This window comes from Mus musculus, chromosome 9, assembly GCF_000001635.26.
Source record: "Mus musculus strain C57BL/6J chromosome 9, GRCm38.p6 C57BL/6J".
Classification (NCBI taxonomy): Eukaryota; Metazoa; Chordata; class Mammalia; order Rodentia; family Muridae; genus Mus; species Mus musculus.
This window is the reverse complement of record NC_000075.6, coordinates 61,405,799-61,418,793: the sequence shown is the minus strand read 5'-3', so window position 1 is coordinate 61,418,793 and position 12,995 is coordinate 61,405,799. Positions and strand designations below refer to the sequence as shown.

Here is a 12,995-nt window from a genome sequence, read left to right as displayed (position 1 = left end):
ATGAGACCCATCTTAGCCAGGGGTTCCCAGTCTACTTCTGCCTGGTGCATAGACCAAAGGCAGTGGTGTAGTATGCTCTGGACTAGAAAAAGCCCAACAGCCCTTACAGACTTTTGATGGGGTGGGAGGAGGGAGGAGGGAGGAGGGAGGAGGGAGGAGGGAGGAGGGAAAAGGGAGGAGGACTTTCTGGTGAGATGCTTCCCAGGTTCCAGAATGCAACTGGACCAACCATGGACCCCACTTTCCCAGGCATGACTGAGACACTGGAGGGAAAAAAGGCAATTAAAACACAACAATCAAACCAACCTTTTTAAATAGTAACTTTTAAAAATATAAAAAGCTTCATTACAATGACTTTTCAATTTTTCTTTTTTCTTCAGGAATAACTCTCTTCCACCCTAACCCTCCCTTCTGGCTAGAGCCTTAACAAGTGGTGGCCAGTGACCATCTGAAACCCAGAGACAGATGGACAGACTCTAGACAGGCACGACGACATGCCTCTCAGGAAGGCGCAGGGTGCCACGGTCTTTCCATGTCCCAACATACATCCTGTTCCGGGCAGCCGCTCAGCTGGAGCTCTGGAGATGGGAAGGTTTTAGACACCCTCATCTTCCTTCCCAGACGGAGTCCCACATTATAAAATAATCCATAAAAATGCAATATAAAAACTCTCTTCCATATGCTACATCCATGGAGAGCCCACCAGCAGGGCTCACACGGTCTTTAGCTTTTCTTTAATAAAACAACAAAAGACCAAAACAAAACAAGGCAAACCTAATACCACAAACATTGGTACTCTAGGGGGTGATATCTGCAGATGACTGCTGCCCCAGCCCCCAGCCCGCTGTCCCGCCCATCTTCTCAGACTGGTGGGGGGGGGGGTCACCATTTCCCCGCTTCAGGGAGCAGAAAGGGCTGAGAGCAGGAAAGGGGAGACGGTATCTTATCAAAGGAGATCACTTCTAATTATTTTTATTCAAATTAAAAAAAAAAAAGCACCCACACCAGTTGCTGTTTTTCTCTGGTAGCTCCCTGAGCTGAGTCGCTTCATCTCCCCCCTACCCCCACCCCCATATGGAATCCTTTCTAGGCTGCGCTGGAGGAGAGTCAGAGAGGGGGTTCCCTAGAACTTCCATTCCTCATCACAATGATTGAGTGTGCACCAAAGAGAAAGATGGGGGCGGGGTGGGGTGGGGTGGGGAAGGCAGGGGACAGAAAGAGATGGAGGTCAGGTGTGTGGGCAAGGCAAGAGACAGATGGGGCAGAGCAACCCACAGAAAATCCTCGCTGTTCCTGTGGGTAATAGCCCAGGCTGGCCCATCCCAGTACTGTCCATCATCTTGTCTGTCCATCTGCCTATCATTCTATCTAAACATGGCGCTAAAACCCGTGTGGAGATATACTTCAGTCCCAGTGCGCCAGGATGGCTTGTCCATCCCCAGGAAGCTCCTCACTCGGCTCCCCAACTCTCTTATCTCTGTTTCCTTTCCCCACAGAACAGCTGGTAAAAAAAAATTTAAGAAAGGAAAAAAAAAGAAAAGAAAAGAAAGAAAAGCCACCACCATGAGTGGGTTACAAATACAGCAGGCAAAATCCACGGCGAGCAATGGTGGGATGGGGTTCCTCCCTCACTGGCCAGTCAGCAACCAGTCTCTTATTTACACTGTTCACAAACCTTGTGCACTGCACAATCAGAACGAGGCGCCCCTCCCCAGAAACAACAATGTCTACTCCTGCATCTCCCCGCCCCCCATCCCAGAGTGGGGCGGGGACAGGTCAGAGAAGGGAGGAAGAGACAGAGACTTATGAGGATGTCTGTGGGAGAAACGGAAGCAGAAGCCTCCAGAGAAATCTAATTGAAGCATCTGCCAGCACTGGTTAGGGGGAGAGGAGAAAGTCCTTCAAGTCTGTCAGACACATCAATCCACGAAGGGGCGTGCGTCCTCTCCACCTTCTGGAGGGCAGCCCCACAATGCTGCTCCCTCCTTCTGCCGTCCTCGGGGCCTGGCCAGCATCTCCCTGTCAGGGCCACGTGGGTGTCTCTCCCAGAGTTTGACAGGCCTGTTAGAGTCCTTGTTCAGTAGATGACCTCGTAAACTGTGGCCTTCTTGTCACCAGAGCCTGTTACAATATATTTGTCATCCGCTGAAATGTCACAGCTCAAGACAGATGAGGATTCTTTTGACTGGGGGAGGAAGACATGGAGAAACAGGAAGACATTTAGTGTGGGGAGAAAACAGACAGGAATTCTCCCTGGCACTTCAGGGCTCTGAACGAAATCGCATCCTACTCTCCGGCTCAGGCTGAGCAGGTGCTGGTAGAAAGAGGCCCACTTCCTCTGCGGCTTGGAGTCCCTTCCTCCTGCCTCTTCATCTGGAACACCTCCTGAGCTGGCTGTAGTAGGATCTTCCCCAGGTTTAAGGATGAGAACAGGACACTTAGCATAAGCATCTCTGCTAAGTTTACTGATGGGAAGGAGCGCTTCAGAGCCACAGCCGCAAGAGACAGACCCTTCATTCAGCCAGGCCAGCTGGAAAGACTGGTCCTGGGTTTGCAGGCCCTCAACAAAACTAGAGACTTTCCAAGGGACACACGTGGCACAGGAAGCTGAAGAGTGTGTGTGTGTGTGTGTGTGTGTGTGTGTGTGTGTAAGAGCAAGAGTGGTTGTAAGAAAAAAGTGATTATAAGTTGCACCAGGGAGAGAGGATTGAGTGTGTCTGAAATGGAGAGGCTCTAGATCTTTAAATCTGTAGAAACGCATGTCCATTCTAGCCCCCTCATCACACTGATGGCTTAGGGTGGCCATCCTGACCTCAATGGGTGTCAGTGGGTGAAATGGCTACTCCACGGGCCCAGCTGCCCAGAGCCAGCCAAGCTCACTATTTTACGCACCAGGTGCCACATGAGTGAGTCCCTTCCTAGATGCTCTTACCCTCAAGGATTCACAAGCCTTTAGCAACAGAGGGTGTGTCTTTATCTGGTCCTCACATCCTTCCCTCTGGGGTCCGCCATCTAGTAAGGGCTAGTGGGGGTAGGGGTTAGTAGGTCTGCTCCTAGCTCCAGACTCCTCCTGTCCTGCCTCCGGCTACCCTCAGCCCAACTGCTGTGGCCGCATCCCGACTCGGGAGGAGTGGGGAGGAAAATCAGGAGTGTACCTGGAAGATGCTGGCTCCATAAGGCGTCCTCCAGGCATTGAGAAGGTTGTCTTTCCCAGTGCTCACAAACCACTTGCCTGCAAGGCAAGCAAAGGAGCCCTCAGACTGTGGCTCGCTGCCTTGTGCAGCAGGACCCAACCCAGCTGTGTCTGCCCCGCGTGGAAACATCCTCAGACATGCTTGACCACGGTTTTAGTGTTTGCTGTTCTCCACTCCTGAAGAGCAGTTACAAGCATGGCACACAGATACCTAGAGGATGCCTTCCCCTGCTGCCCAGAGGGAGAGCCAGAACAGAACAAAATGCAATTAACTGTGTTGAGCATGTTTCCCAAAAAGATCCCTGCCAAAGCCACTAAAGTCAGCTAGTCCTTCCCAGTCTATGACCAGAAGGTGGAGAGAGCACCAGAAACAGCCAAAGACCAATAGTCAGAGAGGACGTTCCTCCAAGAGCGCTCCTAGCTGTGGCTCCTAACATCCCCCACAGCCACGTACTCTTCCCAGACAGTTTCTCTGAGGCTAAGAGTTGGCACCATGTGTAACCTTCAGAGAAGATCCAGGTCAACATGGAAAGCCTACTGTCCTGAGAGTTTAGTGTCCTGGAGTGACATCCATATCTAAGACAAGGGTGGGGGACAAGGAAGGTACTTTTCTCCTCCAGGACATTAAAGGAGCATAAGCTTGGCTGACTCAAGACTGTGGGTCCCCTACTTCCCCACTGTCTACTGGACCAGGCTCCCCATGCTGGCTCTCATGCCAGGCTAGGGCTTCAGGGCTTACCACAATAGGCGAACTTGAGGGACAGCACGCAGCTCTCGTGCAGGTGCAGCTGGTATTTGTCGGGCTTAGTGTGGTGCAGGACCTCCACATTGCTGCTCTCCATGCCCACGGCCAGCCACTCCCCAGTGGGGCAGTAACCCAGGGAGAAGATCTGCAAGGACAGACAGTTCAGTGTCCCTCTACCCGCAGGGCTGGAGCAGCCCCTTGGGTAGGGTTAGAGCCTCCTCCCTCCTCCCTCACCACTTACAAACAAATCCGCTAACCAGCTGTCTGTTGCCCCTACCCGCCACCCCAGGATGTCATTTGTATCCCATTGAGGAAGCTGGCTTTGGAGGTTGAGCAGGAGGGGCTGCAATTCCCAGGCCCTGAAAGCTATGCTCAGCTCACTCCCTAAGAAACTGGCAACGACTATACTCCACATTATGGTACTGACTGTTAAAAGGATGAAGCAAGTCTAACAAGCAAGAAATATCATGGCTCATGGGCGAGGTTCACAGGAGGCTTGAGTCAGGTGCCCACCCCAGAGCTGGGAGGGAGCATGCGCAAACTGCAGAGCACAGGGAGCAAGCTGTGGACTTAGAATGAGTTGGGTGTGTGCCCATTTCTGAGGGCATGCATGCCCAGTCTACACCACTGCTGCTGCTTACAAGCAACCTTCCCGGATTGGCTCGGGCTGGTCCCTTGGCAGTCAATCATGACCCTGTGTGGTCACTCTGTCCCCTGACAGCTGCTGGGGCCCAAGAGGAAGCACACAGTGCTTGGGTTACACACCTGGGAGGTGAAATCGTGTTGCTGTAACTGCCGTCCTTCACGTAGGTCCCAGGAGCGCACGGTGTTGTCCAGGCCCCCGGTCCACAGCTTAGTGCCATCATGAGAGATGTCTATACAGCTGGCCCCATCTGTGTGGCCCTGGAACTGCCTATGAAGGCCAAGCAAGGAAGAAGGGTGAGCCCCAGAGACTGCAATCATCCCAAGGACTGGGCCAGCTACGCAGCCAAGCTAGAAGGAAACTGGAAGTACAAAACACTGGATCACGTGTCTCAAAACCTTAGCCAACAGGAAGCCGAGCTAGACCAGGCCTCTGCTAGTCCACTCAGGGGTGCTACCAAGGACAGTTTCCCTGAGAAAAGACCTCTGTCTGATTCAATGTATCTAGGTGGGACCCCTGGGGAGCCCACTCTGCTCTAAAGAAGGTAATGGAGACGAAGGCAGGAAAGATTCTAAGGGATTTTCTATCATGTTTAGGACCTGCCTTTGGGACACACTCCTCAACCCAGTCTTTGCTGTCCCTATTTAAGTTAACTCATCTATAAGGCTATGGCCCAAAACATGCCCAAGGGTGTCATGGTAACACTAGGATGTGACTTCGGGCAGGAACTGCCGTCCACCATCACACAGGTAGTGTGACTCAGAGGAAGACACCACACCACCCAGGTCACACAGAACCCAGTCAAGCTACACAGGACATCTCAGAGACAGGACACACAAAGCTCAGCTGCTCTGCTCCACCTGGGCCTCACCATTAAGCGATGCTGCATTTCTCCACTCTCTGCTATCTCCACTCCTCGAGCTGCTTTCCCAGAACTGTTCAAAGCTCTGCCTTCCACCACATCTTCCCCCAAGCTCCTAGGCTGAAGGGGCCCTCCATGAGCTGCCCTTTGCCTCTGTACCTGACCACCCTTTACTTCTCCAAAAGGACCAACATCATGGGCTGGGTGAGTATGAACAGCCTAGGTGTTCCCTTGCCAACCTCACTCACCTGACCAGGGTCTGGTTGTGCAGATCCCAAACCGCAATGTTCCCGTCGCTGCAGCAGGAAAAACAGACTTTGGCATCAGGACTGATGGCCAGGGCATAACAGGCTGGAGCCGAGGACGTCAGCTCAGCCTTGATGCGGGGTGTGGGTGAGGCCAGGTCCCAGATGGTGAGCGTGCTGGCCTCACCACCCACAATGAGCGTGCGCCCATCGGGGAGAAGCTTGCACGAGCGGATGTAGTTGTCCCTGTTCTGGAAGAAGAAGGGCAGAGTTAAGTGCTATCCACTTGCTTTGTCATGGATCAAGAAAGCCACCTTAGGTAACTTAACATCCTTATAAAGTGTCTAAGCTCCTGGAGACTTCTCCACTCTCAATTCTACACCCATCCAATTTCTCATGCTTTTCTCTAGAATCTGGAGCCTAAGAGTCATCTCCATTCGCAGATGCCCCAACTAGGGCCAGAGAGGTTAGTCAACATACCCAGAGCTGCTCAGAGCAGAGCCTGGCCCTTCCCGCCCTGGGTGTGTCTGTCCTGTTTTCCTCTACCTCCTACATGCTACAGAATAAGTTTGTGTGGCCCTAGCGACTCACCAGGCAGTCCAGCTGGGAGATGGGACTCTTGCTGCCCGGCTGGCTGATGTCCCATATCTTCACACAGCCCTTGCCGCCTGTGTAGACGTGTCGTGTGGGGTTGCTGATGGTCACAGCACATACCACCTCTCCATGGCTGAGCGTATTGATCTGCCGGGCATGCCTGGGAATGCCAGGGCCTGCTAGTGCATCATGGGGGAAGGGCACAGGTTGCATCTGCCCATCAGCACTCACATGGAAGGAGTATGCCCTGCAAGAAGGAGGTGGGTCACTCCTGCTGTCTACACCTAACATGTCCCACAGGCCCCATCCAAATCAATGTATACACACTGTGACTTACTGCCCTGACCCCAAGCCCCTCTCCTCCAAATCCCTTAAGTCCAGGAGCCCCTTGGTACTGGGATGGCTCCATCAGGTTGGAACCTACTTATTAGTCCATACATCCTTGCTCCAAATCAGCTTAGGTGCTCCATGGAATGTTGTGGAATGCCCCCACCCCCCATACCACCCCATCCACACACACTTGAGATTATAAAGTCTCCAGACATGCCAATCTGGGAAAGGACCCTACCAAATGCCACGACCTGCATCTGAAGTCAGTGATACTAGGGACGGAGCACCTTCCTGCCCCTCTAAAGGCAAAAACGACAAGGGGATCTGAGCCACAGAGACTCAGCTTTGTCTGTCCACATTACTGTGAGTGCCCTTCTCCGTGGCCATGGTGGCATGAGATCTATTACAGTACAGAGCAGGTTTCTATGTGGTACACATAGTTCAAACTTTAATTTCCCAATAAGCCATGCAGACAAAGATCAGGGCAATACTGTGCTCCATTGAAGAGCAGGGGAACTAGAGGCAGGGTAGGGGCTGTGGCCTTTGCAACAGGTGGAACCTGAAGGAATCCCCAGGGCCCACATTGTTCTCTGTACTCTGCTTACAAGCATTCTGACCCTCCCAGAGCCATCAACTTGGACCTCAGAGTCCCTAAGTTCCCCTGATGGAGGGGGTTTCTGGGACTGACTTCCTTGGGTGGTGACCATGCCTTTGTGTCTCAGGAGGGACAGATACCTTCTAGAGGACATTGTATCCAGCAAGACCCTGTGCTCAGGGGATGGACAGGAGTGTTTTACCTGTCTACCCCGTGAAGCATGCAAAAAGAATAGCCAAGTGCTTACGGTTTCCCTCCAGGAATGGAGGCGAGACTGGAAGGCAGGCCTGTGGCCCTCATTGGGGGGTGAGGGTCAAAACCAACCTATAAAGAAAGGAGAGTGGCTCAGTCAATCTGTCATCACATAGCCTCACCCTGTTCCCCATGGCCACTGTCCTCTAGGCCTGCTGCACCCTGTGACTTCTCCAGAACTAAGTGACAGACAGCACTGCTGAGCGGAGCCTGTGTCAGAGAAGGCAGATGCCAGGATGGCCAAGTGTCCTCTCAGGACAGTAACAGACAGGATGGCAATGGTAAACCCCACCTCAGCCTGTATCCCCTCGGCACTGCCAGACAGAGTAGGCCCTGCCCCACCTCTCTCCTTCCTGAGTGTGCTGTAAGCCTGTGGAGTGGGGCCACCCCAAGTATAGAAGAGTAGAGAAAAACTGTCCTGAAAAATGAGTCCCCTCTGCCAGCCTTAATTCTGTTTGTCACCACCAGGCCCACCTCCCAAAACCCTGTTACCTGACCAGATGTCACTAAGCTCTTACTGGGACCCTTATCCCCTTTCAGGCTATTATCCAGAGGTCTCAGATGAGAGAGGGCGGTCTAAGAGTTACCTTAAGTCACCCGAGACTGACAGGCAGGTCTGACACCCCATAAGGAAACTCTCTCTAAACAGGTGCTCTTCCCAGAGCAGCTGTCAGGTGTCCACAGATATCCTGGCTAGTTTTATGTCAACCTGACACAAGCTAGAGTCATCAGAAAGGAGGGAACCTCAATTGAGAAAATGTCTCCAGAAGATCCAATTGTAGGGCATTTTCTTAATTAGTGATGGGTAGAGGAGGGCTCAGCCTATTATGGGTGGTAGCATCCTTGGGCTGATGGTCCTGGGTTCCATAAGGAAGCAGGCTGAGCAAAGCCATGAGAGCAATCCAGTAAGCAGCACTCCTCCATGGCCTCTGCATCATCTCCTGCCTTCAAGTGCCTGCCCTGCCTGAGTTCCTGCCCTCACTGCTTTGGGGATAAACTGTTCTATGGAACTGAGTGAGCTAAACCTTTTCCTCTCCAACTTGCTTTTGGTCATGGTGTTTCATCGCAGCAATAGACACCTTAAGACAACAACCGAGGATCCCCTCAGCATGCGGGGATATGTACTATACTAACCCTGCCAGCTCCCACTCCCTACCCAATCCCCGCCCCCACCAAAAGGAGCCAAAAGGTCTACGTACAGCTCCAAAGCTCACCATTGGCGATCGGCCATAGGCGGCGGCTGCAGCGGCTGCGGCGGCGCTCATCTGGGATGGGATGTTGTGTAGGCCAGCATAGGCGCTTGGGCTGGTGAGGGAGCCATTCATCTCGTGGTGGCTCATCATGGCAAAGGGTGCTGGATAGGAGCTGGTGAGGGTGATGGGTGTTCGCAGGGCCGAGGCTGTGAGGATGTGAATGAGGAAGTGGGATGAGTGGGGAGGAGGCATCCGTGAGAGTGGGCTCACCCTTCTGATAGACAAAGCTGAGGCCATAGCCCTCTTACGATCTGAAGCTACCCAACTGGACCCCTGACTTCTGAGGCCAAGATTGGAGTCATGTCTTTTCCAAGGGCAGCCCACGGCCCAAAGAAGAGGGCCTGCTCAGGAGCTCACAAAACCATTAACAGACAGTGAACACAGATCTAAGGTAACAACCTGTTAGATGCTCTTTCCTCACACTTAGCCCAGCAGAGGCCTCGTAGACTCTGACATAGCAATGCTAAAGACCCTCAAAAACCCTAATATATCAATGTCAAAGGTGCAGGCTTCCATATCCTTAAACCTGACAAGAAAGATCACCAGGCAGACCTGTGAAGCCCCAGCTTGGACACCCTATGTTGCTGGCCATCTGTTTGGCTCTATCTAGCCAGGGACCAACCTCCCCTCCCCCATCAGATTGACCCGGGTCCCATTGTGCCTACCCATTATACCTATCGGGTCCATGCCTGGAGGTTTGCCCGGCATTGACCGGAGCCCCGGGGTGGTGCTGGTGCCTGGAGTTGGGGCATCATTTCTTGGCGTTGGTGTGTTGGACTTGAGCCCAGGTGTGGAAGATTTGTCATTCTGAGAAGGGAAGACACACAGAGACCACAAGACGCCATGAGGATTCCTTTCTCCCAAGAGTTGGGCAAAATGCCTAGCCCTGGTCCCACATGAAGCCAAGCATGGGTTGAACAGAAGTCTCTAGCTGGCAGGGACCGTGGTAAAGTTTCTAATTTAAAGATGCAGAAACCAAGGCTCCAAAACATTCACTAGTGTGGGTTAATGATTAAAGCACAGCCAATCCTAATAGCCACGTTCTTTCCACACCCAATTCCCACCCTGCAGGCAGCAGGACTGGAGCTCTAGCCTCTGCAAGCATGCCTCCTGTCTCTCCCCTCCCCCAGCTCTGTAAGGTGCCAGGACAGACCCCCACATACATGACCAAGGTCTTTGGTCTTGGAGGAAGGTGTGCTGCTGGAGGAAGCCACGGAGGCTGGGCTGGTGGGGGCATCTTTCTTCAGACCACGGGCTTTGTCCAGCCCATTTTCAGGAGGGGAGTGTGCTGGGCTCACCCGGGGTGTTGCTGGGTCCTGAAAGGACAAGTGTAACAGAGCTTTTAAGCTGAAAGCAGGTATCCCTGCCCTAGCAACAGGAAGGTAATGGGCACGGGTGGGAGGGGATTAGCTCTGAACAATCTAGACCCTGAGCCCTCTACCTCACAGGTGGGGTGACCTCCCCCAGGTCACATACAAGTCCAGAATGCTAACCAGCAAGGTTCACAGGGCCTTATGGGAAATTCTCTCCAGGAAAGCATACTCCCCCAACCCTGGAGAGGGAAGATAGGGCCACCCTAGACAACTATGGGACACGAAGACTGCTGCTTCCTTTCAGTTCCCACACATGAAGCTACTTGTCTCCCTGCTTCCCTGATGCACCACTGCCCGGCTCCAGCAGCAGGCAGAAGAGACCTTATTACAGAGGATCTGTCCCAAATCACCCCACCTGCAACTGGGGCCTGCCCTTACCTCATTAGAGACATCCACCACCAGGTCGTCACTCTTGTCCCCATCGCTATCCTATAAGCAAGAGAGAAGCCAGTAAGAGCATGTGGACCCCTGATCTGCCCAAGCCTAACAATGCACCCCAACAACTTCCCCAACCAAACCCCAAAGCTCATGCTTCTCGGCTGCTGGGTCCCCTGCCCTCTATGAGCAGCCTTGGAATTCCTTCCTCCCAGTTCTTTGTAGTGCAGCCTCTGGGGCTCTGACGTGTCTAAGCAGCCTCATTACGATAGTCCTGAGCCTTTGAAAGCCAGCATCTCCTTCCCCCCATCACTTTGGGGCAGGTGACTGGCTTCACTCTGTAGCACAACTGAGCTCTGTGTAACATGATCAGAGCCACAGGGCAGCCAGATGGGACAAAGATGGCTTGGCAGTAGCCCCTCCTCTAGACTCAAATCTCACCCCTGTTCAGTCTGGCAATGGAGGACATGTAACCGTGATCCCACTGTTATCTCACAGGTTAAGGTCACGCCATCAGGTTGTTACAAACTGTGTCTCCGTGGCTGGATGCCTGGGGTGGACTGTGTAGACGGTGGGGCTCACAATTGGAGTACCCCAGGACACTCCCTTGGAGCATGGGGTGCAGCAGAGAGGTGTCTAGGACCTTCATCTCTCCTAAGACTGCATGTAGGCTTGGGTAATGCCCCTGTCCATTTCTCTCCCAATGGCTCACCTGACCACAGAGTATGTATAAACCTCTCCCTCTCTCTGGGCCCTGACACAACTACCAGCCTCTCAGACTCAGAACTCAACTGCCAGAGTCGAGGCCAAAGGGAGGTCACAACCCTACCCGGCGAAGCCACTCGCCGACCCCTACGTACGTATCTGCTGAGGCTGTCTTTCTCTTCCGCCTTCCGCTTCTTGGCTTCCATGCTGTAGTCTGCAGAGCCCCGGTGCTTCTCACTGGCCCGGAGGCTTTCAGAGGGTGACACGGAATTGTTCTGGAAGAAGAGGACCCTGGGGTCAAACCTCCATGCTGATTGTATAATACTGCACACAGGCAATATTACATTCGAGTAAGCGGATGACAGAGGGCCAGAAGACGGAGGTGGGCAGATACCCTGTGTCTGCAGATGTGGTTCACCCACGACGTTCCCAGGACACCTTGGGTCCCTGGGAACTTACCCAAGATATCAATTTTTAGAAGCAAGGTACTGCTATTTCTGTTTCCTGGCCTGAGGCAAGGTCCCAAGAGGGTGAGGGGCACCCGTCACTCTATTTACTTCAAGGAAAGATGTGTCTTTTCAAGTCAGACCTGAGCCATAGATGAGCATACATGAAGAACTTCCATTTTAAGTTGGGCAGCGAATGAGAAAAGGTGCTGAGCTGCAGATAAAGCCCTAAGCAGAGATGAACAACCCTGAGCCCGGGCTCCTCCACTGCCAATCCTCCCACAAACGGAAGACAAGCCAGTGTCACAAAGGCACAAAGCCTGCAAGGCCACTAAGCCTTTCCCTTAGGGTGGGGACAAGTGTCCCAAGAGAGCAAGCTAAGGTCTCCCAGCAGAGGACTGTAGGTTTCATGCTGGGGAGAGAGCACTGGGAGTTTTCTCAGTTCTTCCTCTGCTCCAGGGGGAGGGAGGGGAATCCCTAGGGATGACAAGCCTGAGAAAGAGAAGATCTGAGGCAGGTGAGCAGCAGGGAAGGCTGGAAGCAGGGTGTCCTGTGGCTGTGCACAGGGAGGGGGAACCTCTGGCAAGGGCTAATCTGCAAACCTTGAAGGCCTAGCGCCCCCTCAGTGAACTCAATGGCTTACCTCAAGCACCACTGTTTGAATGTGAAGTGCTCCACAGGCTAAGGGGTCCCAGCTGATTGGGGGGAGGGGTTGTCCTTGGAACCTTCTGGACATGGATTCTGGCTGGCAGACACAGGGCCACAGGGGATTATAGGGGAGTTCTGATACAGGCCAGCTTCTTCCTAACTGTGGCTAGGATGTAACCAGTCACCCCACACTCCTGCTTCCTCCAAGTCACAATGTGACCATAACGGACTGTACACCCTCAAACCATGAGCCAAATAATCCTTCCTCGATCCAGTTATCTTATCCTAGTGATAAGAAAAGTACTGATAAACCTACCCTTGTTCAGACTGACATTAATGTCAGGAGTGATAGGATGAGTCAGAGAACCCCGGTCTAACTACAGGGATAAGAGTGGCCACAAGTCCACACATGCTAAAGATGTATGCTGGAGTCCACACAGGCTAAAGACGCATGCTGGAGTCCACACAGGCTAAAGATGCATGCTGGAGTCGTGTGGGACTCCAGAGCAAGACGATGTGCTTACAAAGAGGGACACTAAAGGCAGGTACGGTAACCCTTCTTGTCTCCTTTCCCCATTTTACTAGAGGCCAATGCTGGCCCAGGGATGGGGTTCACTGGCAAGGAACGAGGCGGGGTGGCCAGCAGGTGGATGGGTTTGGGGGAATGGTGTGGGAGGGAGCCAGCCGCAGAACTTAATTTCCTTTCCTAAGCCGGTTTTCTGGGCAGCCCTTCCCT

At 53.0% G+C, this 12,995-nt stretch overlaps 1 protein-coding gene across 14 annotated transcripts in view; it reads right to left on the bottom strand.

Moving 5' to 3' along the window:
• Nucleotides 1-296: 296 nt before the first annotated feature.
• Nucleotides 297-12,995, bottom strand: part of Tle3 (transducin-like enhancer of split 3) — a 46,172-nt gene continuing 33,473 nt past the window's right edge. For 3 of the 14 annotated variants that reach the window (XM_006511026.4, XM_006511029.4, XM_006511030.4), the window contains exons 9-20: nucleotides 11,321-11,440; nucleotides 10,464-10,514; nucleotides 9,876-10,028; nucleotides 9,378-9,519; nucleotides 8,674-8,858; nucleotides 7,455-7,531; nucleotides 6,280-6,529; nucleotides 5,692-5,939; nucleotides 4,704-4,851; nucleotides 3,933-4,083; nucleotides 3,156-3,232; nucleotides 306-2,185 (exon numbers count right to left, since the gene is read on the bottom strand). In XM_006511026.4, coding sequence (XP_006511089.1) covers nucleotides 2,078-2,185; nucleotides 3,156-3,232; nucleotides 3,933-4,083; nucleotides 4,704-4,851; nucleotides 5,692-5,939; nucleotides 6,280-6,529; nucleotides 7,455-7,531; nucleotides 8,674-8,858; nucleotides 9,378-9,519; nucleotides 9,876-10,028; nucleotides 10,464-10,514; nucleotides 11,321-11,440 — 1,710 coding nt within the window. In that variant the 3' untranslated portion in view covers nucleotides 306-2,077. Of the gene's footprint in view, nucleotides 2,186-3,155; nucleotides 3,233-3,932; nucleotides 4,084-4,703; nucleotides 4,852-5,691; nucleotides 5,940-6,279; nucleotides 6,530-7,454; nucleotides 7,532-8,658; nucleotides 8,859-9,377; nucleotides 9,520-9,875; nucleotides 10,029-10,463; nucleotides 10,515-11,320; nucleotides 11,441-12,995 lie in introns of those variants that run through there. The other 11 variants (XM_006511025.4, XM_006511028.4, XM_017313279.2 and 8 more) reach the window with 6 other exon arrangements.